This window comes from Strongylocentrotus purpuratus, unplaced genomic scaffold, assembly GCF_000002235.5.
Source record: "Strongylocentrotus purpuratus isolate Spur 01 unplaced genomic scaffold, Spur_5.0 spur5_scaffold_6, whole genome shotgun sequence".
Taxonomy (NCBI): domain Eukaryota; kingdom Metazoa; phylum Echinodermata; class Echinoidea; order Camarodonta; family Strongylocentrotidae; genus Strongylocentrotus; species Strongylocentrotus purpuratus.
This window is the reverse complement of record NW_022145612.1, coordinates 5,744,843-5,767,894: the sequence shown is the minus strand read 5'-3', so window position 1 is coordinate 5,767,894 and position 23,052 is coordinate 5,744,843. Positions and strand designations below refer to the sequence as shown.

The 23,052-nt window shown below is 36.8% G+C and overlaps 1 protein-coding gene and 10 non-coding genes across 13 annotated transcripts in view; 1 reads left to right on the top strand and 10 right to left on the bottom strand.

Moving 5' to 3' along the window:
* LOC579659 (glutamate decarboxylase 1) overlaps positions 1 to 23,052 on the top strand; it is a 67,677-nt gene that overhangs the window by 41,926 nt on the left and 2,699 nt on the right. For all 3 annotated transcript variants that reach the window (XM_030973257.1, XM_011665713.2, XM_779763.4), the window contains 11 exons: positions 8,962 to 9,068; positions 11,021 to 11,136; positions 11,321 to 11,400; positions 11,817 to 11,871; positions 12,341 to 12,457; positions 13,097 to 13,161; positions 13,794 to 13,872; positions 18,695 to 18,844; positions 21,417 to 21,466; positions 22,222 to 22,276; positions 22,670 to 22,759. In XM_030973257.1, coding sequence (XP_030829117.1) covers positions 8,962 to 9,068; positions 11,021 to 11,136; positions 11,321 to 11,400; positions 11,817 to 11,871; positions 12,341 to 12,457; positions 13,097 to 13,161; positions 13,794 to 13,872; positions 18,695 to 18,844; positions 21,417 to 21,466; positions 22,222 to 22,276; positions 22,670 to 22,759 — 964 coding nt within the window. The remainder of the gene's footprint in view (positions 1 to 8,961; positions 9,069 to 11,020; positions 11,137 to 11,320; positions 11,401 to 11,816; positions 11,872 to 12,340; positions 12,458 to 13,096; positions 13,162 to 13,793; positions 13,873 to 18,694; positions 18,845 to 21,416; positions 21,467 to 22,221; positions 22,277 to 22,669; positions 22,760 to 23,052) is intronic.
* On the bottom strand, positions 14,578 to 14,649 carry TRNAT-CGU. The gene has a single exon. It is a non-coding gene; the product is annotated as a tRNA-Thr (tRNA).
* TRNAT-CGU lies at positions 14,731 to 14,801 on the bottom strand. Its single transcript has one exon. It is a non-coding gene; the product is annotated as a tRNA-Thr (tRNA).
* Positions 14,882 to 14,953, bottom strand: TRNAT-CGU. Its single transcript has one exon. It is a non-coding gene; the product is annotated as a tRNA-Thr (tRNA).
* TRNAT-CGU lies at positions 15,539 to 15,610 on the bottom strand. The gene has a single exon. It is a non-coding gene; the product is annotated as a tRNA-Thr (tRNA).
* Positions 15,691 to 15,762, bottom strand: TRNAT-CGU. The gene has a single exon. It is a non-coding gene; the product is annotated as a tRNA-Thr (tRNA).
* On the bottom strand, positions 15,844 to 15,915 carry TRNAT-CGU. Its single transcript has one exon. It is a non-coding gene; the product is annotated as a tRNA-Thr (tRNA).
* Positions 16,149 to 16,220, bottom strand: TRNAT-CGU. Its single transcript has one exon. It is a non-coding gene; the product is annotated as a tRNA-Thr (tRNA).
* Positions 16,302 to 16,373, bottom strand: TRNAT-CGU. Its single transcript has one exon. It is a non-coding gene; the product is annotated as a tRNA-Thr (tRNA).
* On the bottom strand, positions 16,606 to 16,677 carry TRNAT-CGU. Its single transcript has one exon. It is a non-coding gene; the product is annotated as a tRNA-Thr (tRNA).
* On the bottom strand, positions 16,759 to 16,830 carry TRNAT-CGU. The gene has a single exon. It is a non-coding gene; the product is annotated as a tRNA-Thr (tRNA).

The window sequence follows — 23,052 nt, the reverse complement described above, 5'->3', positions numbered from 1 at the left end:
TTCTTTATTTGATCATCAACAGAAGCAAAATGCTAGGCCACGAACTTTTCGAAGCGTGACCAGATCCAAAGTATGCTTAAATGGGGGCATTGATGTATGTAGAAAAAAAACAGGATTAAGATCCCATGCAACACTTCGAAATTTAAAAGGAAAATAAGAAAAATAAAGTTGAGATTCAACCTTTATGTCTAGACGTTGCATATTGCAATTCGTTTTTGTATTTTATTCCATCTCAGAGTGATTATAGAAGTTGTTTTTTAAGGCTAATAAAGATTAAGCTGTCTGGGTTTTTAAAGATCATGCGTCAAAACAATTCGAACAAGCTGTTTATTTCTTTATTCATGGTCTGTTTCTACTGTTTATCTATTTTCCTTGCCAACCCTCGAAAACGAATTTAGTATGCATTTCACATAGGAAGTTTGCATAGGAGAACTATATATATATATATATATCTATATCTATATATGTGTATGTATACATATATATATATATATATATATATATATATATATATATATATATATATATATATATACACATTATTTATTGGGCTTATTTTGCTTTCTAATGGATCCGTACAATATGGCACAGCTTTAGGGGCCTGGAAGAGCCCCTACTGGGGGTTCCAGGGCGGAGCCCCAGGATGCTCTCGAGTTTATTTTACTTTTAAGAGAAAGTGTCTCTAAGATAAAAAGAGAGGTTATTTCTTCAATGAAGTGAAAGGACTCATGAAAATAAAATAGCCCTTTCACTTCATTTTAGAAATAAACTTTAATCCATCCCTTGATATTTAAATTGAACTGCTCATACTTCGTGCTTTGTTCACACTCTCCTTGATCTATAAAGGGGGCTCGGTGTAAAAATGTCAGAGGAAAAAATGTCAGAGGTAAAAATGTCAGAGGAAAAAATGTCAGAGGAAAAAATGTCAGAGGTAAAAATGTCAGAGGTAAAAATGTCAGAGGTAAAAATGTCAGAGGTAAAAATGTCAGAGGAAAAAATGTCAGAGGTAAAAATGTCAGAGGAAAAAATGTCAGAGGTAAAAATGTCAGAGGTAAAAATGTCAGAGGTAAAAATGTCAGAGGTAAAAATGTCAGAGGTAAAAATGTCAGAGGGAAAAATGTCAGAGGTATAAATGTTAGAGGTATAAATTAAAAACAAAATCATGTGGCAAGTTTGTTATGGTTACACCCGGGTTATATATTAGGCTTATCGAAAAAGAACAGCGAGGGATATTCTGCAGTTGTTATTTCACCGCTGCTTTATTTTCTACTTTCCCAGTTAAATTTATTTACATTTCGGCCCGAAATGGTGACTTTTTGCCCGATTATTGCCGAAGGAAGACGAGGGGGGGTATTCTTCTTCTGGGGCACGGTGACCCGGCTGCTCTCCCCCTTCCTCTTATATAATGCTTTGCTAATAAATCCTTCCGAACAGTGGTCAATGCCGAGGCAGAGCAGGCAGACTAATGGGACATGGTTTCTACTCCGAGTTTCGCGCCTTGCAAGCAATCATCAGGCAATTGATAGCATTCTTAAACATGATTATCCTACAACCTTGGTACAAATACCCCTAAAATAAGACTTGAATAATAAAATACAATTAGAATTACTCATGAGTAATTCTTATTATATTGTATTCAGGTATTGTATAAGTGAAGTCTTATTTTGAGCGTGTTTACCAAGGTTGCAGAGGAATCATGTAAGAATGCTATCTTGTCTGATGATCGCTTGCAAGGCGTGAAACTCGGAGTAGCAACCATGCATGTCCCATTAATCTGCCTTATTCAATATTTATATACCGGTATATTATGCTTTTGTAAAAAGCCGCGCATGGTACTGGTACACTGAGCAAACTTCTGGGGAAAAAGATTTCTAAAATCGAGAAGTTTGGCCATGTTTTATAGGCTGAGTTGCCGCTCCATGCATGGTGTAATTATTAAATAAAAAGAAAAGTCAGTACAGCCCCCAAAATAGGATCAGATATCTCTGAACCTTCCCCCCCCCCCCCACTTCTCCTTCACTTTTGAAGATTGTTGGACATTTTAACTGCGTTGCAATGACTACTTTTATATGTAATTTCCAATAAATGCATATTTCCGACAATTCCACTTTCTTGTGGGCTGGTATTTTGTTACTCCGATACAAAGCAGAAAGCCGCCGATGTTACATCAATTAAAGAGAAGGTTGAGTTCTGGGGAAAGGTGAACAATAATGTGTGAGCGTTTGTTATCATTATTATTATGCAAGTGTGGAAGAACATCAAAGAAAAAAGTTATTCCCTGAAAATCTATTTCAAATGACTTCATATCCCAGATATGACAAGTAACAGCTTTAAAATGAGGCCCGATTTGTATGCCATATGTTTGTGTAGTCCCATATCAATATCTTTCTGTGTACAGTGCTTGTTACTTTACCAAGAAAGGGCCAACGATTTTATCATTTTGATGACTCCAAAACCTTGCACTACATACCAATACTTAGATGTTTATGCTAGATGATCAACCTTTTCTGATTGCTTCCACACCGTTTCTTTCACAATGCAATCGCAAGACCAGAACTCAACTTTATCTTTAAATACCAACCGCACCATCACATTCCAGAGAAGCGCGCGCTTTGCAGAGGTTCGGTTTAAATTACATCGTTATTTATAATTGTCGGAGAGTTTAAAATTGTGATGAGCTTCTGAATCGAGACGGTCTTTTACTTTTTGGAGCGGGTTTTTAGTTTTCGGAGCGAGTTTTTACTTTTCGGAGCGACTTCTTGATTTTCTTATTCTTACTCCACTTCTTTTGCCGCCATGAGGTGCTAAAGCTTTAGCAGAGTTCGGGGCGCCCAACCCTTATAAATAACTTTTTGTGATTCCTCATGATTATATGTAACTATTTGTACTAAATGCACTACTCACTTTAACACTTGACTTTTGTCGAGAACTTTTATTTCTTCGTTTGGACTTTGTTCGTCTCTGGAACGTGACACGCGGATAGGTTGCAGGCTGCCACCGGCCAAACCGGTCCGTTTCACAAACATTAACACATCAACCGATTCAAAATATCAACAAATGTTAGACATTCATACATATATGCAAGCCTGATCACAACAAAATAAATTTCAAAATCTATTTTCCACATTGTATTATCCTCAGGACATGTACGAAATACAACACACAGCCATTTATAAAAATTTACATTATGGAAGAAAGGAATATAATAGACTAGCCCATGCACTAGCAGTACATCTCGACATTCTGTGTGATAAAAGTGCTGAGACATGATGACGGCACTCATTTTTTTTTGCTTGTACCTCTGACATTTTTACCTCTGACATTTTTACCTCTGACATTTTTACCTCTGACATTTTTACCTCTGACATTTTTTCCTCTGACATTTTTTCCTCTGACATTTTTACCTCTGACATTTTTTCCTCTGACATTTTTACCTGGCACCATAAAGGGTGCTTTCTTTATTTGATCATCAACAGAAGCAAAATGCTAGGCCACGAACTTTTCGAAGCGTGACCAGATTCAATGTATGCTTAAATGGGGGCATTAATGTATGTAGAAAAAAATTCCATCTCAGAGTGATTATAGAAGTTATTTTTTAAGGAAAATAAAGATAAAGCTGTCCGGGTCTTTGAATATAATGCTTCAAAACAAATCGAACAAGCTGTTTATTTCTTTATTCATGGTCTGTTTCTACTGTTTAACTATTTTCCTTGCCAATCCTCAAAAACGAATTTATTATGCATTTCACACGGGAAAGTTTGCATATTGATGATACATATGGGCGCAGGCCAAGATTTAAACCCACTCAAGTGTGAATTTGGCGCATTTTCCCTCATCTTCTTCAACCAGGAAATGGATTTCATTGTAGCCATAGGACAGGATGGTGAAATAAAATTGATAAAAGAACATCATAATCAGATTATCCGACCCCGGAAACCCCATGAATTCATCAACTTTTATCATACTGGTCCTTTCCCTTTTGAAACTACGCTTGACCTTTAACTCGGATGGCGGCCATTTTTTATTTGGCCAATACATGACAATAGGCATGACAATAGCATGACAGCCCCAAGGAGACCTGCAATTGATACAAGCAACATCATAATCAGATTCTCTGACCCAGAAAACCCCCTTACTATATAATTTTTAAAAAAATCATTTTAGCTCTTTTCCTTTTGGAACTACTATTGATCTGTAACTATCAGATGGCGGCCATTTTGGATTTGATCAATATTACCAGTATGACCCGAGGAGATCTCAAATCGATGAAAGAATATCATAATCAAATTCTCTGACCCCGAAAACCCCATAAATATATAAACTTTTATCATACTAGCCCATTTACTTTCGTAACTACACTTGACCTGTAACTATCAGATGGCGGCCATTTTGGATTTGACCAATATGACCAGTATGGCAGCCCCAAGGAGATCTCAAATTGATGAAAGAATATCATAATCAGATTCTCTGACCCCCAAACTCCATTGATATATAAACTTTTATCATACTAGCCCATTTCCTTTCGTAACTACACTTGATAAATTGTGTAACTATCAGATGGCGGCCATTTTGGATTTGACCGATATGACCAGTATGGCAGACCCTAGGAGACCTCAAATCGATGAAAGAACATCAAAATCAGATTCTCTGACCCCCAAAACCCCATAAAAATATAAACTATTATCATACAACCGCTTTTCCTTTTGGAACTACGCTTGACCTTTAACTCAGATGGCGGCCATTTTGGATTTGCCGAATATGGCATACCCAGAGGGTGCCCTTCTTGGCGTCCGGAAGAAATCGTAAAAGTATGGTATAAACTACCTCTGGGCCAAATTTGGTGCTTTTAAAAGAATCTGCACCAACCAACCCCTATTTAGCCCTAACAGCCTCCACTATATTGACTATCACTGGCGCACTGATGGGGGGGGGGCCCAAATAAAATTGAACCATGACTTATTTTCACAAGTAATGTATAAATGTTCGTGATATCACATGATTTTCAACAAATTGCTAGTTTCTCAATTATTTCTTGCAAACTGACCCATTCCCAAATAGCCAAGAAGAGCATATGTTTTTGTTAAAGTCACTAAGGGCCTTATAGTGGCCACTAACAGTAATACTAATTCATTTCCAGAAGCTACAGTGCAAAGCACTGCAGGGAGATAACATGCTACCCACCACTCGGACTGAGCATGTATTTGCAAACGAGCGTTCCATACTTACATCATGTAACACTGCACATATACCGTTAAGGGGCCCAGTGGGGGGAATTGAATTCAGACAAGATTAAGAGTAGAGAACGGTACAACGAATCGTCTTCTTTCTCTAATAATTTAATGAAATGGCAAAGCGGGAGGGGGGTTGGGAACTAATTTCAGACAAGGATTAAGAGTCGAGAACGGTACAACGGATCGTCTTAATCTTTCTCTAATAATAAATGAAACGCGAAAATGATTTCAGACAAGGATTAAGACTAATAATTAAATGAAACGACAAAGCTTCCGCGCTTCGCGTGGGAGGGGGGGGGGAACTGAATTCAGACAAGGATTAAGAGTTGGGACCGGTACAATGAATCGTCTTCTTTCTCTAATAATTAAATGAAACGTCATAGCTTCCGCGCTTTGCGCGGGAGGGGCGAAACAAGCTTTAAGAGTCGAGAACAGTACAACGGATCGTCTTCTTTCTCTAATAATTTAATGAAGTGTCAAAACTTCCGTGCTTTGCGCGGGAGGTGAAAAACTGAAAAATAACTTAGTTCCTGGCCCCGGGTTTATAGAGTTAAATTTGTAGACATTTGGACATAATCGGCGACCTCTACACCCCCCCCCCCCCCCCCCCACTGAAAAAGATCTAGCGACGCACCTGATAACGACACAGTTTTTATACTCGAGATAATTTTTCAAGTACTACTGGTGAAGTACCGGACCACCGTCGTGTGCATTGTGCGGCATCAAAGCATAATTTATACAACGTCTCACGACATGACAGATCACCTTTTCTCTAACTTCTAACCAGTCAGAAGGCCTCTTTTTTTTCCATGAAGTGCCGGTGGACATTAATGCACCAAATGTGGTTCTAAAATTGCAAAAGATTCTTGGAAGGGGTAGGAGAAAGCGATTTTAGTTTTTTTCTAATTTGGTTCTAAAGTTGCAAATGCTTCTTACTCTGGGAGGGGGTCAGAACCCCCTCCCAGACCCACCCCTGCTTGGTCGCTCCGCTCCCTCGCCGTTAAAGCCTCGTTTTGTCGCTTCATCGTTTTACATATATTTCACCCCATGCCATTTTGTGCCCCCCCCCCCCCCCGGTAAGAAATTTCTGGATCCGCCACTGATGCCCATACCCCTTGAGCTTCGGGGGCTGCGCCCCTTGAACACCGCCGGGGTTTTGCCCCTAGGCTCCACTTTGAGAAACGTTCAGCGGGGCCTGCATGTTAGAGTGGGGTGATTCAGATTTTTTTTGTCAGCCCCCCCCCCCCCCCAAACGTTTTTGCTCATTACGCCACTGTTGACTATGTATATGTGTGGACTAAAGTACGGACATTCGGTGCGGCAGGCGGACTATTGGTGCGAGACCTCTTCCGCACGGATTGCACGGTGCGGGTTACATTCTACGCGGTCACACCGGCCTTAAGATCGAGGCAAATTGGCGATGTAACATGGGTATCAACATTGTGCAATTAGGATTGGATTCTTAGGCAAATTCAATCATTCCCTAAGTTAACACGCGTCTGCTTACGTTGCCAAACTGTAATAACACATTATCACAACATAGTGTTGCTTTGATATATTATGATGCGCTAACGGAAAGAAATATGACGCTAAACATTGATGGAATTACTACTCAGACCCTGCCATGTTGTTCACAGTAAGTCTTCCAGTGCTTTGCAACAAAATGGCTGCATCTCCATCAGTTGTTGCTACCTTGTTTAGCGTTCAACAATAAGGGATAGAGTAACGTCGATCTGGCGCTGCTCAGTGGCTGCCGGGCTCACGATCAATTGGGCAAAAAGAATTTCCCTTTCGGTTTAATAAAATTTGGAACGGACTATTAGGCTATTATTATTATTATTATTATTATATGTGAAGTACAATCACAAGGAGGGGAAACTCCGTTTAGTAGAATCCAACACTCCGACATAATTATTTGGGAGTTTATTATCTATTCTTGTTTTCTAATTGCTACATTTTATTTGTATTTGTATTTGTATATTGTTTATTTTCAGTTTTATTTTCAGATACATAATAACTCCCAACAAAATGACCACGATGCTGGTGATAAACAGGTCACATTAAATGCTCGAACGTCATAATTCGCGTACACGAATAACCCTCATCTAGGAATGTAGAAGTTAGAGGGAATATGTATGAAATATTGCAGATAAGATTTTCAAGACTTGGATACACATAACGTGCTTCACTTACAACTAGATTTGTTATATCCCGTCATGCATCATTCTTCTTTCAACGATGTGAACGTCACAATTCATCCGAGAAACAATACACAATCCTCAATACCTGCTGTTTTCAACCCAGTAAGAAAGTCGAAATCATCAAAGCTTTGCTGACACAGTTTTTCTGATTTAGTCTTGATTATACTTTTTTTATCGGGAAAGGGGACGCATAGATATCAACAATAGAACTGCTATGTGGAATATGAACAGGTTTATGTACGTTGGTACATAAAAACTAGTCGACGCAATGCAACTGCTCTCTTAGAGGAGAAAATACAGTTACATGTAGTCGGAAACCCCTTTAATCTTTTATTCAGTTTTATAGAAAGCTTTGCTGTATGACTCAAACACAGACATTAAACGTTCTGATTTGACTCGACTCTAGTGTCTAATTACTTTGGTTGATCCTAGAGCGACGGTGGCATATATTATATACATTTGAAATTATTTTTAATTTTTAATCAGTCATTAGCAATAATTTCCGCCAAATTCAACTATAAAATTACAACTCTCTCTCTCTCTCTATATATATATAATGTGTGTAAATACATATATCAAAGACTTCAGTTGGAGAATGGCGAATCGATAAGTAAAGGTGATCTGTTATAATTGTACGAAGTTTAATTTGAAGCCTCAAGTTTGAGTTTAAACCTAAATTAAAGTTGCATGGTCTTTCGTAAGTGTTTGTCTTCGAACAGTAGGTCATACGTTACAGACTCATTGTATAATCTGGGTACTAGTTCTCTGAGTTAAGGTTTAAGTGGTGGAGTATTTTGAAGACGACAGTCGACTCACGAGGTCAATTCGTTCAGGAAAGATGAATCACAAACTAAAACAAATCAATAAAAGAAATAGAAAGGAGTATGTGGGCGATGCTAAGGCTTGCTTGGTTTTCGTTGTTATTTCCCCCATATACCTTAGAATCATATACACCTTTAGATTCTCTTTGAATGTAGGAATATAAAAAACCTTTTTTTATGAGTATTCGTGAGAGGGGTGGTGGTCTCCAAAATTACAGTGGGAGTAGAGCCATTGACGGGACCGAAAATATTTGAAATGCGAGAAGGCGATGCCATATAGGATGACAATGTGGTAAGGGGTTGTTGCGTCCCCCTCTCTATATTTCGATTTCGTGTACTCTCAACAACATTTATGAATGTTTAGACGTGCTGTGTAACATTTAGTTTTACAAACAAATACCCAAACTGTTTGAAAGAAATGGTTATGTTTTCATTCATAATATAAACAGATTCATATGATGTTTTCACAAGTTATGCAACACCTCGTCCCGTGGAATATGGAACATTTTGATCATTGATAGGTAGGGACTTTATTTGCTTTTATTATATTTCAAAAGCAGACTTAACTGCGAGATCAAGATCATTCCGTCTTCATATCATTTCTTTTCGTCTAATTACCTATAGCAAGAAATACTGAAACCAGCAGGAAAGAACAATTAGAGTATGAAAAGATGTTCGAACTGATTGTGTTTGTTTTGATATTTGTAGGTTTACATACGAGATCGCACCCGTGTTCGTTCTGATGGAGAGGGCCACGCTGAAGAAGATGAGGGAAATCGTCGGCTACAAAGATGGCGACGGTATTTTCGCTCCAGGTAAAAACAAATCTACGACACATGCTTCGTTAACGATTATTTCGCGTCGCGCTTGATATCCGATTCCTACATAAACCAAATTATTTACTTCAACCCAGGACCTTAGTCAACATTACACATTACCCTAACCTAAGACCCGATCTCAATCCACCACTAATTTCTTCTACGAATAAACCGGGACCAAATGTCATGGGAGCAAGATAATGTCGGATCACCCCCAAATAGAATACAGATATAGAATGTAGCCCCTTCAAGAAGAAACCAATGTTGTTGCTGTCGATTACGAGCAAGGGGGGAAAATTTGGAAAATTTTCGGCATAGCTGTATGAATGGTTTGAAAGGGGTGACTTAAAAATACAAGAAAATAAAGAAACAATGGTTTGATACACTTTTCATTATCTAAACTTCAAATGTCACCCAAATTACAAATCATCTAATTAAATATATTTTTTTATACCATCATGAACATGATGTTATTTACCTGATACCGTATAATGGAAGGAGAGACATTGCTTTAAAAATTATTCGTTTAAAAAGAGATATACCGGAACTCTAAGACTACATAATATCACCTTCCCATCTCCAGGGGGTGTTTCACAAAGATCCTAAGTTGAACTTATCTCTAAGTTGGACTTAACATTCATGGAAAGCCGTTAGCATCTTTGAAAACAATTTGTACAAGTTCTGTTAAAAGGCATAAAATGTTGATTCAAATCATTCATAATTTCTATTATCAAGGAGATTTCATGTTCTTGCTGTGGAATTTATGAAAAGTCCAAAATACTTGAATATATGCTTTTGAATATATTTTATTTTAAGGCTACAAATGGCTCTCCATACATTTTAGGTCCAACTTAGAGTTAAGTTTGACTTGGAATCTTTGTGAAATACCCCCAGGTGCTTGATTACGCGTGCTAGACATTAATTATCGTCCGTATAATGAGAGAAAAGTGACGGCTCGACCTTAACTCAAGATAATGCAGTCATCGCCACGTGACGAAAGAAACGATGTGGGCAATTATCACCCTGGTAACGAGTCAATAGAGGGATTTTGCCAGACTTTTTCTCTCTTCTTTCAATCCACAATCCATGGGAGTAGAGTACTTCATCAAATGCATCCCACCATCCTGGAGATGCACATATAATTATTAGAATCAATTTGTACATGACAAAGTTAAGATATCGCATGGTACATGACACAAAATATGTAATTCATTGCGTTCTTTGTTTGTAAATTAGATAACTAATTAATCAAACCTATTTAAAGATTGAGTAAGACAATTGTATCCGCAGGAAATGAGATTTTCTTTTTGTTTAAAAAGGGGACGTACAATTAAGTGTCAATCATTTTAGACCTTGAAAAGAGATATTGGGTTATATAAAACTTAGATTGTGATATTGTTTAATTTTAGTTTTAAAAAAAAGAATATGTTTGAACTCTGCCTAGAAAGAATATAACGACTAATTAGAAATAGGGAGCCTGAATAAAGGTAACAAAAACTGTAGATAGATCATAAATACCAGTACATTATAGTTTAAAAGGGTTTCATTTGCTTCATTATCGGTTCATTTTTATCAGAGCAAATAGGAAAAAGTGAGAACCTCCCGAATACAGCGCCGTTTCTTGAAAACTGTATTTCTCTGATTTTCAAACAATATATCTTTATAATTGGTGTTTATAACACATGACCCGGCGATGATTTCTCCTCGGTCGATTACCTATATACCATATAACCGAATTACGAACTTCAGACATGGACCAAACACAACTACCTTAAACCTAAATTAAACCGGATAGCAACCCCAACCCTTACAAATAAAGCCCGGTGCAAACGTCACCTGAGGAAGTATCAGATCACATTTATAAATGAAAATTATCATATGAAAATTTATGTAACTCATAACTATTTTTAAAAATTCGATTTGATTGTGTATGGTTTATTCTACTGCAGGAGGCGCTGTCTGCAATCTGTATGCCGTATTAGCAGCCAGGCACAAGTTCTTCCCAGCATGCAAGAGACGTGGAATGTTTGGTGTGCCCAATCTTGTCATGTTCACATCGGAACAGGTGAGGATGTGGAAGGGTAATAATTTACACGGTCGCAAAGAATCTTAGTCCTTTGGTCGTGCTTAGGTGTTTACGTTTGTTTGGAAAAAATAAATAAAGAAAAAATGGATATAATGACAAATATCTACATTTTCATGTTTTTTAAAACTTTTTAAAACTTTCATGGCATCTTTGTAAATTTCAGAGTCATTTCTCGATCAAGAGGGCGGCCTCCATTCTAGGTATTGGCACAGATAATCTCATCCTTGTTGAAACAGACGCCCGGTAAGTTACCATGGCAACCGACATGTTGTTAATATTACATTATACTCTTCATACAACCAAGGAGGTCAACTATTTAATTGCTGGGTGTAGATAGATACTGACACTTTCCAAGTATCAAAATAAGGTTGAATACTGTGTAATTTCAGCAAAATGTATAAATTGAGCTACTAGTTTCAGAGTTATACTACGCAGACATAAATTTTCTTTTGAGTGCTTTTGGGGATATTTTAGAATGATCAGATTTATACATAGAAGACATCATGAAACATTGCCATCTTACCTCAAGATAAAGAAGGCTACTCTTAAATTCTTAGAAATACGGGGGGGGGGGGCAGGGAAGCTTCCAGGACAATATTAACCTTATCTGACTTGCTTATTTGAAAATATTTTGAAATTATTCCAAATGTTTTTTTTAGGGGGAAGATGAGTGCAGATGATCTAGAAAACAAAGTTCAGCAAGCCATTGGAAGGGTGAGTTATTTCTATTGAAGATAGAAGATAGAATTCCCAAGAGATCAGTGTTAAACTTAGCAGAATAAATGTTAGATTGCAATTTGCTACACTAGAAAAGAAGTTTCTGCTGTGAGAAAACAGTTAGTAAGAGAGAGAAATTATTTCACCTCAGTTTTTGGAGTGACATTTTCATATGAATACAATCGCATTTTTTTCTCTCGAGAAATCAACTCAGGCATGAATTTAAAAAGGTTAATTTTCACATACTCCGTTCTGAAGAAAGGTTTTATCGATTTTAAATAAAAATGAGAGCAAGGCTGTACACTTTTTGTTATTCTATCGCAACCTAGTGCTTTCTGGATTAGATATCCTAGGACATGGGGGAAATAAGTGTAATTCCCTAGTTGTTATGGATTACAATATGCACGAATGGATACATTATGATACATGTATGATATGATTTTGAAGATATTATTTTTATCATCAGGGTGAAAAACCGTTCTTCGTCAACGCAACTGCTGGGACAACTGTTGTTGGAGCTTACGACCCTATCAACAAAATAGCCGATATCTGCTCAAAATACAACCTGTGGATGCATGTAGATGTGAGTATCAATAATTGTTCATACCATAGACAAATATTTTAGTCGATCGAAGAGGGCGGCAGTGCTTCTCTCAAGTTGGCCAACTTTGTGTTTACAGATCGAAGGAAAGACGATTGATTTGAAAAATACAAATACCTTTTTAATCTTATCAATGGACCATCACCAAAAGGCCTGTGTCTTTCTTTAATCATTTATTTGATTAATTGTTTATCACCTAACATTTTCTCAAACATTGTTATCCTATAACTATTTATGAAAATTTGAATTCTTTTCATTTAGGTATTCCCAATCCTAAGATTTTTATTTAATATTCATATTCTTTTCCACCTGGAATATTTGCAATTTATATCATATTTTTTACCGGAATATGACTTTATACATTTTTATCTAGCCTTTATTAGAATCCGATAAATTCAAATTTCGTACAATATTATAATGTTAATGTTCAAGCAGTGTGGGGAAGATTCTCCATTTATTATTTCTATGTTTGAAAGAACTTTATCATGTAAGTAATTTATTCCTCTTCAAGTTTTATCCATGTTGTAAATTCAAGCGGCTTTAAATTGGGTATCTGTTATCTTTTTATAAGTTTTTGTTGTACTGATTTCTTTCTACTTAATTACTTTTTTATGAATCCAGGCTGCTTGGGGAGGGGGCGCGCTTCTATCTCGGAAACACCGCCATAAGGTGGATGGCGTGAGCAGGTATGTCGTGAAAGCAGAGGAGACATTTCATTTAATTTTCAATTATACTTTGTCGTTTCCTTTTTAAGAATATTTAAACAAATGGAGGCTATGTCCCCACATCTATTCTTAACATAAAGTAAAATAGCATGGTATCGAGATTTTAAAGTAGTAATGTTTGTCTAAAATTCTGCCATAACAGATTCCCCGGATAACCGTGCACCTATACAAACAGAGAAACGAAACAACAACAATAATTTCCTCTACCAGAAGAAATCTGTTTAAACTGTGGCAATACAAAACAGGAGGAGGTTTTAATTTTAAGGAAAGGAAGTTCATTCCCTTTTGCATCGTTCATATTACGAGTTACTCTAAACATTCAATAATCATAATTATGATAATCTCGGTCAATAATATTATTGTGATGACTCAAAGAGACAGTTTACAGTTCAAACTTGTTTCCGGGGATATCTCAAGGGATACTTAACGCTGTCTTTAGAAACATCGTATTTTAGGCTTGCAAAGGTACATAGACCTACATAAAGTTCCAAATGTTATTCATTAACAGAATTTGTATGCTTTTGATTTTTTTTATCCTGTCTTTTCAATGAATATGAAATGAGTGAACTTTAACTTGAACTTAATATTGACAGAGCTGATTCTGTGACATGGAACCCTCATAAGATGATGGGAATCACTCTCCAATGTGCTGCTGTACTTTTCAAAGAAGACGTAAGTTTTTCTGTAATTCTCTAGATAACTTCCTCTTCCCGCGTTTAAAAAACGCGGGTAATAACCTGTATTAAAGCCTCTTTCAGATTTGACGCTGTAAACCGCCCTTGTTTTTTCTTTTTTTACAGATGAAGTAAGAATACAATGCCTCTTATTTCTTTATTTTTTGTTACCGGTTATTGCCATTAATTTACACAATGTTAAAAAAAAAAGAAGTTCAAATAAAGAAAAAAAACGCTGCCATTTCACTCTTCTTATCTGAACGAGTCTTAACTTATCTATATGAAAGCATTCTTAGTGAATTATTTCAATAAAGGATTAGTTAAGGTTCAGAACCGTACTATTTCAGTTGAAATTGTTTGATTTTAAATGAATTGAGTATTTTTTTTCAACCGAAAGTTGAATTGAGCTTAAAAAAAAAGAAGGAAGGGTCATTGGTCAAGTTAATGATTAAAGGTCCTTACGATCATTATTTCAATTCAATCAATCGCATGTTTCTTCGCTGTCCGTCACGATGATCACAAATTCTAAAAAATGAAATAGCATCTTAGGCATGAAAGGGGTTCGAATTCTCGATCTTCTGTTTACGAGACAGACGCCTTACCACTTGGCCACCAGGTCTCGCATGTTTTCCTTGCTGGTCTTTATAACGACGATTAATAATCCTAATTCCAGTAGGGGATAAAATGAATGAAAAAGAACATTAGGCCTGGGAGGGGTTCGAACTCTCGATCTTCTGTTTACGAGACAGACGCCTTACCACTTGGCCACCAGGCCTTGCATGTTTTCATTGCTGGTCTTAACGACGATAAAAAATCCTAATTCCAGTAGGGGATAAAATGAATGAAAAAGAATCTAAGGCCTGGGAGAGTTCGAACTCTCGATCTTCTGTTTACGAGACAGACGCCTTACCACTTGGCCATCAGGCCTTGCATGTTTTCCTTGCTGGTCTTAACGACGATTAAAAATCCTAATCCAGTAGGCGATAAAATGAATGAAAAAGAATCTTAGGCATGGGAGGGGTTCGTACTCTCGATCTTCAGTTTACGAGACAGACGCCTTACCACTTGGCCACCAGGCCTCACATATTTTCTTGCTGGCCTTAAAGGTAATACAAAGTTTTGGTATGGGGTCATGAATTTGGTTCAAATGAACATAGTGGAAGCATATACGATCCTAAAATATTCAGTGATCGTTGTCGCGGTCGAAATCGACTCTAAAGTTATGAAATTGTAAATAATAAACACTTTATGTTGAATAGCTCCCTCTCAAGGTCAAGATATTAATTAAGCTATAAAACAATGTTTATTGACTAAAATTGACTGATTAGCTATTCTTGTTCGGAAATTATATACCACAACTACATACTCTGAGATTTTCATGGTCGCAGCTACTATTGTACGGCCGTAGGAGCTATTTGAAATTTATCAAAATTTACCGGAGCACCGGTAAATCTTTATATTAAATTTTTCTCGAAAGCAGAAGTGTTTTAGGGGCTAAAATGTTTGGTGTTTTTAATACATCCACAGGGGCAGCCAAATATATTAAAATTGTAAAGAATCACTATCCACCCATTTTTCAAAATTTCCCAAAACTTTGTAATACCTTTAAGGACGATTAAAAATCCTAATTCCAGTAGGCGATAAAATGAATTAAAAAGAATCTTAGGCCTGGGAGGGGTTTGAACTCTCGATCTTCTGATTACGAGACAGACGCCTTACCACTTGGCCATCAGGCCTCGCATATTTACTTGCTGGCCTTAACGACGATTAAAAATCCTAATTCCAGTAGGCGATGAAATGAATGAAAAAGAATCTTAGGCCTGGGAGGGGTTCGAACTCTCGATCTTCTGTTTACGAGACAGACGCCTTACCACTTGGCCACCAGGCCTTGCATGTTTTCCTTGCTGGTCTTAACGACGATTAAAAATCCTAATTCCAGTAGGGGATAAAATGAATGAAAAAGAATCTTAGGCCTGGGAGGGGTTCGAACTCTCGATCTTCTGTTTACGAGACAGACGCCTTACCACTTGGCCACCAGGCCTTGCATGTTTTCCTTGCTGGTCTTAACGACGATTAAAAATCCTAATCCAGTAGGCGATAAAATGAATGAAAAAGAATCTTAGGCATGGGAGGGGTTCGTACTCTCGATCTTCTGTTTACGAGACAGACCCATTAGCACTTGGCCACTAGGCCTCGCATATTTACTTGCATGCCGTAACGACGATTAAAAATCCTAATTTTAGTAGGCGATAAAAAAAAAAAAAAAAGAATCTTAGGCCTGGGAGGGGTTCGAACTCTCGATCTTCTGTTTACGAGACAGACGCCTTACCACTTGGCCACCAGGCCTTGCATGTTTTCCTTGCTGGTCTTAACGACGATTAAAAATCCTAATTCCAGTAGGGGATAAAATGAATGAAAAAGAATCTTAGGCCTGGGAGGGGTTCGAACTCTCGATCTTCTGTTTACGAGACAGACGCCTTACCACTTGGCCACCAGGCCTTGCATGTTTTCCTTGCTGGTCTTAACGACGATTAAAAATCCTAATCCAGTAGGCGATAAAATGAATGAAAAAGAATCTTAGGCATGGGAGGGGTTCGTACTCTCGATCTTCTGTTTACGAGACAGACCCATTAGCACTTGGCCACTAGGCCTCGCATATTTACTTGCATGCCGTAACGACGATTAAAAATCCTAATTTCAGTAGGCGATAAAAAAAATAAAAAAAGATTTTAGGCCTGGGAGGGGTTCGAACTCTCGATCTTCTGTTTACGAGACAGACGCCTTACCACTTGGCCACCAGGCCTCGCATGTTTTCCTTGCTGGTCTTAACGACGATTAAAAATCCTAATTCCAGTAGGGGATAAAATGAATGAAAAAGAATCTTAGGCCTGGGAGGGGTTCGAACTCTCGATCTTCTGTTTACGAGACAGACGCCTTACCACTTGGCCACCAGGCCTCGCATATTCACTTGCTGGCCGTAACGACGATTAAAAATCTTAATTTCATAAGGCGATAAAAGAAAAAAGCATTTTAGGCCTGGTAGAAAATGGTTTTAAAAGTGAGGGGAAGTAGATGAGTCCCCAAAATGTAACGACATGTTCATACCGATATAGGAACAGCAACTAAGAAGCTAATAAATATAACTGCTTTAAAATGTTCCGTACATCACGGATACCTGATGTTAGCTAAGGCGAGCCCCGGGCGAGCCATAATGTTTGTCCAACCTAGCGACAATTAATGTATGCAATTTTTATAGCTTGCCCATGGCTTGCCCGACATATGAACAAGAAATTTATGCTGACTGGATTCCAAGTATTGTAATTTATTAATGACAGGTTAATGTAATAGCTCCTCACTAGGAAAGAAAAATCCATAAATTTAAATATGTTAGCAAATCGGTCAATCAAATGGTTTCTTTTGAAGGGCTAGAATCAAATTTGATGGCCCCAGAACGATGATATAAGTAACATTGCTCCCTTAAAACAAACAATGAACAAATATAGGACTCTGTATGCACCGAATTATCAGAAATGCGTGTGAAAATGAACAATATTGACAAGTTTGCAACAAATTATAAAGTTTTTTCAAAATTGTATTTAGTAATATTATTTTTTATCCACACGCAGTGGGAACAGTACAAATGACAATGATATTTGCATTTTTATGGGGCATTACGTGTGTAATTCAGTGCTCTTCAGATATACACCGTGTGCTTTGTGTGGGTGACTACCAAATTAATTGCAAAATGGGTTTGTAATTTGTTTTTCTGATGTCGTTTCGTTTTCGGCTCTTTTGAACTTCACGGTAAGAATTCCTGGCATTATTATATTATATGGGTGTGGGGGAGGGGGTACTCAAACAATAAAGTCAGACTCAGCATTCTATTTATAAAAGTAAGAACTCGGCATTCATCAGTTAAAAAGAATAATGATGCACTTGTCATAGTCCATATGGAGCATCCTGATCTACAAGAAAAAAACTATTTCAAATCAAATGCATAATAAATCAATCATTCAGATTTATTGATAAAATATAAACAAGGGCATATACAAAATTGAACAAGGGCATATACAAAAAAAAGAGTTACCATTGTATTGCAGATTTTTAGTGCAGTACAATTTTTTCATCATGTTTACAACGTTTTAGGATGATTATAACTGTATCGTAGAAACCATGGACTGTATGGTTTTCGTTGTGGAAATGAAAATAAAATTTAAGAAATAAAATCGTTACAGATGAATTTAACATGGGCAAAATAAAAGAGTAAACCTTAAGCAATGTCCTTGCATGCAACCTTTATATTGTATGTTATAAATAAGTTCTTCTTCACACATTCTGGCAACAACTGCTTCACGGTCAATTGTTATCATAATTACCAAATTTAAATTCAGGACCTAAAGCTATACCTAACTTTAAATCTAACTTTATACCCAACTTGCACCCCTAAACCTGATACTATATTGTAGCCTGGAGCAGAGGTCATCGGACCATTTTTTCGGTTCATGGCAACCCATAGGTAGCCAAACCGATCCCTAGATTCAACCTGAATCATAATTACAACCCTTACCCCAACCCTACATATCCATCCTGAGCAAATGTAACATAGGCCTATTTCGGATCACCAACCCATGAAATATGTACTCCTGTTTGTTTGTCAGTATTATATTGCAATTTTTACTACTACCATGTTTACATAATTATACAAAGATACATATATCTGTTTATAATATTCAATTTTCATGGTTAGCACTGCTTTGCTTTTAAAGATATTTTTCCCGATTATGAATACATATTTCAAAACGTGACTGTATTTCGTTTAGGGTCTGTTGGAGGACTGTAACTCGATGCGCGCCCCCTACCTGTTCCAACAGGACAAGCACTACGATGTATCGTTCGACACAGGAGATAAGACCATACAATGTGGGCGTCACGTGGATGTCTTCAAACTCTGGCTGACATGGAGGTCAAAGGTAACTAAACCCTGCTGCACACAGGGCGCCATTATGTCTGACGTAGGATACGTAGGGTGCATTCCGGCACCTTCCCAACATTTCGGTTCATAACTATTGTGACACTTCTTTTTTTTTAATGAGTTTTCCCTAATATACTAATACACGAGGAATTGATGGTAATGACCAGCATTCGATCTGTTTTATTATCTTTTCAGTGAAACGGTAAATAAATGTATTATTTCTTATGTATCTTGGAGGGTTTGAAAGTATGTTAGATTTGCTTTTAATGTGGTTCTGTTTCCCTTCTCATTTATTGATCAGTCTTTAAAAAAAGGCGTATCACATTTCTTTTTCCATTATTCCCTTCGCGTATTCCTACGTCTAATCGGTGATATTGAACGCGTTTTGGTACACTTGTTAAAAGGGGTTTGGGAAATTTGAGGAAAATGTGCCCCCCCCCCCTGGCCCTCCCCCATCACACTTTCACACTTTCAATGGCTATTGAACAAATTACCGAATGATATCTGAGACGTTTCATAGCATGTCTACAGTTTTATTAATAGAGAAAAGAAGAAGGAATCGATGAAAATATGATAATGTCACGTTTAGCTAAAATAATTTCGTTCTGCATGATGACTAACTAAAGTTTGAAGCGATATGCAGACGGGAAATATACGAAAAATTCACGCAAACATCTTGAAATCAGAATCGGAAAGCAACTCGTGAGAAAGAGTCACCACTAACTTGAACTTGTTCACTCTATTCTAAATTTATAGCTAGGTTATAGTGGAGAACCAACATTTGTTGAAGCGAGTTCTGTTGAAAAACATAAGAAGATTTACACGGAGAAAAGATTAATGATTTAACAAGTATAGCGTATGCCACTGTCTGATTGCCGACAACAGCAACACTTACATCTCTTTTGGATTCGAGGAGTTATCTATTTTACTCGAGCGGACGTAGGTCCTAGAAAAAGAAGAAGATTTATATAGTGGAAGTACTGAGACTTTTAAGAAGCCTTTTGATGAATTTTATGCATTTTTTTAACATTTAGACAGACATCGTCTCCATATTTTGCCTCTTCTGAAAAGGGGATTTTTTTTTCTTCTCAGATTCGGAATTTACATATTTATTCCAATTTCGTTCCAAATTATTATAATAATCATTTTCATCGAAGTTTACGTAGACAATTTCACGTGGGGGTGCATGGGTGGAGAGAAGTCGGAAGATCTTTGATCTTTATGAACCAATATCAGCAATATAATAAAATCCTATTGTTTTTCTTTTCCGGAGACTCTTTGGGGATTTATAACCAATCCACGGATATCCAATTTCCACAATGTAATCCAGTTCTGATTCTCGTATTCTAATGCGCATAATTTGCATATTGTATAAGGCCAATTAGAAGCATTTGGCATTTGGCAACTTTCTATTGGTTAGATAATATCCTGTATATTATTCTGGAAGAGGTGTAGGGATGTCTTATTCGAGTTTCTTGATTTGAGATGCAAAGATCGTAGACCAAGACCTCAGTGTGGATATAATTAGACCTGCGTCTAACACCAACTTTATAATCTTTTCCTTTGCATTTCATGTTCTTTAACTCGAAAACTTTTGACGAACTACCTATGAAAGAATTTATTGAATTGTATTGTTTTTAATTATGTACGGTAAAAATTCACAAAAATTAAAAACAGGCTGCTTTTCAGCGAGTCTGTGCGCACTGTTAAAAAACAAGTAAAGTTACCACAATGTCAACAAATAAAAACAAATTTAAATAGCTACTAATAAGTATTTGGAAGAAAACAAATGAAAATCACAAAAAATAATCAAATTATACACATCGTAATTATTGTCTAGATTTTTATGAGACTTACAATTTGTACTTAGAGAGAGTCAACAAGCTGGAGGTATAAATATGTGGGTTATGAAATGTCTGTCTGTGGTAAGTGGGTGTTTTGGGAGTCGTGTCATCTTTATATTCACCTGTTCATTTCCTCTCCTCCTCCCTTTCTCTCTCTACCTTCCTATCTCTCTCTCTCTCTCTCTTTCTCTCTCTCTCTCTCTCTCTCTCATTCCTTTTCTCTCTATATATCTTTTCTCTTCTCTCTCTCTGTCTCTCTCCCTCTTTCTTTCTCTCTCTCTCACATTCCCTTTCTATATCTTCTCTCTCTCTCTCTCATTCCTTTTCTCTATATATATCTTTTCTCTTCTCTCTCTCTGTCTCTCTCCCTCTTTCTTTCTCTCTCTCTCTCTCTCTCTTTCTGTCTCTACCTAATTCGCTCGTTCCATTTAATTTAAACAAGTCTTACGGAATAAAGACGTTGTTGACTAGCGCTTCATAATTCTACCCACATTTGTATCGATGTTGAACCTTTATTCTCAGCCAAAGGTGTAAGTTAAGTCTACTTATCGCAGTCAGTGTGTCGTAGTGGGTGCCATGTTGTCGTTGATGTCTACTTAAACTTCATTATAATTTGTCTAGGTGGAAGTGATTTATGTATTTCGTTATACAAATTTATAAAAACAGGGAAAGGCTGAGATAATATCTTTGCATTATGAAATGTTTTAACTTGTTTTCTTCTTACAGGGAACGAGGGGTTACGAGGCCCAGATCAACAAACTCTTCGATTTAGCTCAGTAAGTATATAGGCTAGCAAATGGAGATAAGATTAAGGAAAAAATTCAATTTGTTTAAAGGTTGGGTTTTCCCTTTCCAGGAAACCATGTCGCTGTATCTATTATTTGTTGGATACAGATGGAAGTCTATGAGATAGTTAAACATTTCAAACGATAACGTTGTTTTTACATCGTAAAAGTAGTGTTTATCAGGAAATTAATTAAAAACCAAACGAACACATAACGTTATCGAGGCGTACAGGACGTTCTACAAACGTCTAAACGCTTTTGGGATGTTTTGCCAGCGTCTGCCAGCTTTTGCTAAAACTCAAAGAATACCAAGGAAACGGTAATTGTCAGTTAAAATGACGGTGTCAAATTTTAAGAACCAAAACTGCATTTCTTTGATAATAACTAACGAACGATTTTCTACGGATTTATGATATTTTAGAGAAAAGGTGATCGAGGTGTCTCGAGTAAAAACAGGCCATTTGCCTAAAGTCCATTTTATCTAAGGGTATATATTATGCAGATTTTACCAAGAAACTTTAAGTCTGATTCTAAGGATTACCATATTCTCAATTCCACTCTCCTTCTCATTCCCTTTCTTCGCCTATCCTATTTTGTCATTTCTTCTCTGCTTCTCCCTGTCTCATTTTATACCTCTCTCCTAATCGATTTTAACAGTATTTCAAATGTTATCAATTTATATATTTTTAATGTTTCCCCTCGTCTCAATATGTCTATTTTCTATACTCCTTAATCAATCTCCATAGATACCTAGTGGACAGGATCAAGGCAAAAGAAGGCTTCGAACTAGTGTATGACAAGGTGGGTACATTCAGTGCAAAACCTGATTAGAAACAAACGCAACCGCAAGCATATTATTATTAATATTGTTTTTGCTATTATCATTGTTACCATAATTGATATAACATAAGTTAACAATTGTCATTGTGTACATGGAATCGTGCGTAGTATAGACACATTCACAAAAACCCAGTCATTTTGGGAGATATTACCCCAATCCCCCCACCTTTTTCTCAAAACGTTTCAAAACTGTACATGTATATGGATCACAGTAAGCTAAGATGCTTTGTCCCTCATAAATCGAGGATCTGGATAATTATGCCACTGAACAACACGACAAGAAATACTGAAGGATGCGATTATCCGGTAAGTAAAAAAGTGATTTTAAATCTGTTTTTCATTATTTCTTTGCAGCCGGAGTTAACCAACGTATGTTTTTGGTACTACCCACCTTCTCTACGTGAGATGGAGAACTGTCAGGAAAAACAGCTCAAACTTCACAAGGTGACATACTCTAGTAATAATGAAGCTATATTAGGAGAAGAATGATACCTATCTGTTATCTGTACATAAAGAGTATATGATTCTTTTTACTTACAATTCTTTTCTTGCCATTTATTAGAGCTTCATTCAATATATATATATTTCTAAAACATTCGTCCGCTAAATATTCATACACGGGTGAAGTTTGTACCAAACATCTTATTTTAATTATAAACGTTTCAAGCACAGTTTACACAAAAAATGACTGTATTCCACCAATTCCCTTTAAGTTTCATTTCCCCTATTTCAAACAA